Raw genomic sequence first — 2,219 nt, 5'->3', positions numbered from 1 at the left:
AACAACTGTGTCCAGATACGCAGAACACACGTACTGTGCAATACTGCACCTGCATATGTAGCCCTAGCACTGGTGAGGACCTAATCAGTTGAGTCCATGGAGTTCCTTGGCACAGCAGCCTGTGATAATGAACTCCTAGATTCAGAGAGACCCAAAGGCAATTTATAATGTATGTGTCTGCGTATGAGAGAGGGTAGGCAGGGAAGGGAAGGGCTTGTTGGTATAGCAGTGACTTCTAGGACAGTTTTTTTCTAATTGGTTGTTCAGGGTTTTTTAATGTGCCTTAAATAATAAAACAAGGTGAGGAGAAACGAAAGACAACACCTGATGTTGACCTCTAACCTATCTTCATGTATCACATGTATACAAACCCACACTGATATGTTCACATACACCCCAAACAAACATAAACACAAACATACCCATAACATGTACAAAAAGAAATTAATGAATAAAAACACAAACGCATAAATAAAATGTATCTAGGCTATCAGTTGATATCATGTATGCTAAGCCTCTTTTAAAGCTATTTAATTTTAAACAGATCTTTTCAATTATAGAAAATTTAATATTGGTTATGAAGGAACAATAAAGGATTGTATGAGCTGACATAGAGAAGAGATAAAAAACATAAACTTTTATTTGATTGAGAGGTTCTGCAGAAATACTACAAAATTGACTAGTGAAATAGTTTTGATTTGCTGAAAATAAACTGCCGTTTGAAGAAAAATGTATGTGTAAGTAGACTAATGCACAAACTTGAACAAACTTGCATCTGACTAAACTATTTCTTCTTTTAATAGTTTATGTAAGAAGAGGCTACACTTAAAGTATTTCTTTGACACTAAGGTGAATCCACACGATGGCAGTATCTTCTCAGAGACCCAGAAGCAATTTCTCCCATGGTCCTTTGTGTCTGTGTGTGCTGTGGGGGTGGTTATAGAGAGAGGAGGAGGGCTTTTGATGTAGCAGTGAAAACTAGGACATTCTTTCTAATTGGATGAACAGTTTGGGGTTTTTCTTTTTTATGTATCTTACAGCAGAAGAATTTGAACTCGCTAAATGCCATTCCATTTGTTATGATCGAAGTGTGAACCTTCAGTGAAAACAATAATGCATCCTTTAAGTATTTACATAGTGCTACTCTGGCTTCAACTGAGGGGTGAGTTTGACCATTTCTATGGGAACATATAATTACAATATGAGAGGGTGTTGCCCACACATATGTTAGGAGTGTGGGTAGAAATACTAATGTTCTGATCCTGACACAAAATCAGGTGGGCTACCCATGGAAGGGCCACTCCGGGGTGATAGCATCCATATGCATCCAGTCCTGTTTGTTTGACATATTTCTTTCTGTACAGGGGTAAGCAGCCAGCAGAAGGTACAGCAGACTCCGGAATCCCTCAGTGTCCAAGAGGGAGCCGTGGCCTCTGTCAACTGCACTTTCAGCGATAGTGCTACTCAGAACTTCTGGTGGTACAGACAGCATCCCAGGAAAAACCCCAAGGCTCTGATGTCTATCTTCTCCAATTTTAAAAAGGAAGAAGGCAGATTCACAGTTCATCTCAATAAAGCCAGCTTACATGTTTCCCTGCACATCAGAGACTCCCAGGCCAGTGACTCAGCTGTCTACCTGTGCGCAGTGAGCACACAGTGCACCCATGGCACCAGTAGCCTGCACCCAAACCCACTGAGCCCCAACAAGGCCTTCGATAAAGCAAAGACTACAGGCTAAGGAAACTGTTTCTATTCTATAAGCAATGGGAAATAAGGTGGTTTGACTGATTAAGTGTTTTGACATTTTGAAAATAACCAGTCATAAAGAGAAAGGCACACTGTTTGGCTGGAATATCTTCCTCTCTTTTCTTAGGTTGATAATTCTACAATCATGTACACACTCTTTACATGACAATCTTGTTGAGCTGGATGACACAACATGACTGTGGGACTCATCTCATGCCATGTCATAGAGATCACCATTATCTCTACAACACTCTGATTTGCTTCTTTTTTAAAATCTTTCAATTAAATAAATAGTTGCTTTCTAATTTTGAAAAACTTGCTTATGAAGTAGGTAATTTCTCAAGAACAATTTCATACATATTTACGTTTGGTTGACCCTTTCTCAGGTGTATCCCCTATGCCACTTTTTTAAGTTCTATTTTTTTTCTCTTACATTTTTTAAAAATTTAAGTTAGAAACAAGTTTTTTTCACA

General features: G+C 38.7%; 1 gene segment (V, D, J or C); it reads left to right on the top strand.

Moving 5' to 3' along the window:
- Window positions 1-1,038: 1,038 nt before the first annotated feature.
- Window positions 1,039-1,982, top strand: LOC121137884. The segment is given in 2 exon segments: window positions 1,039-1,162; window positions 1,365-1,982. Coding segments are annotated over 2 exon segments (423 nt in total).
- The last annotated feature ends 237 nt before the right edge of the window (window positions 1,983-2,219 follow it).

This window comes from Mesocricetus auratus, unplaced genomic scaffold (assembly GCF_017639785.1).
Source record: "Mesocricetus auratus isolate SY011 unplaced genomic scaffold, BCM_Maur_2.0 Super-Scaffold_100707, whole genome shotgun sequence".
Lineage (NCBI taxonomy): Eukaryota > Metazoa > Chordata > Mammalia > Rodentia > Cricetidae > Mesocricetus > Mesocricetus auratus.
Note: the sequence above shows the minus strand (reverse complement) of the source record. Positions and strands in the feature narration are given on the sequence as shown.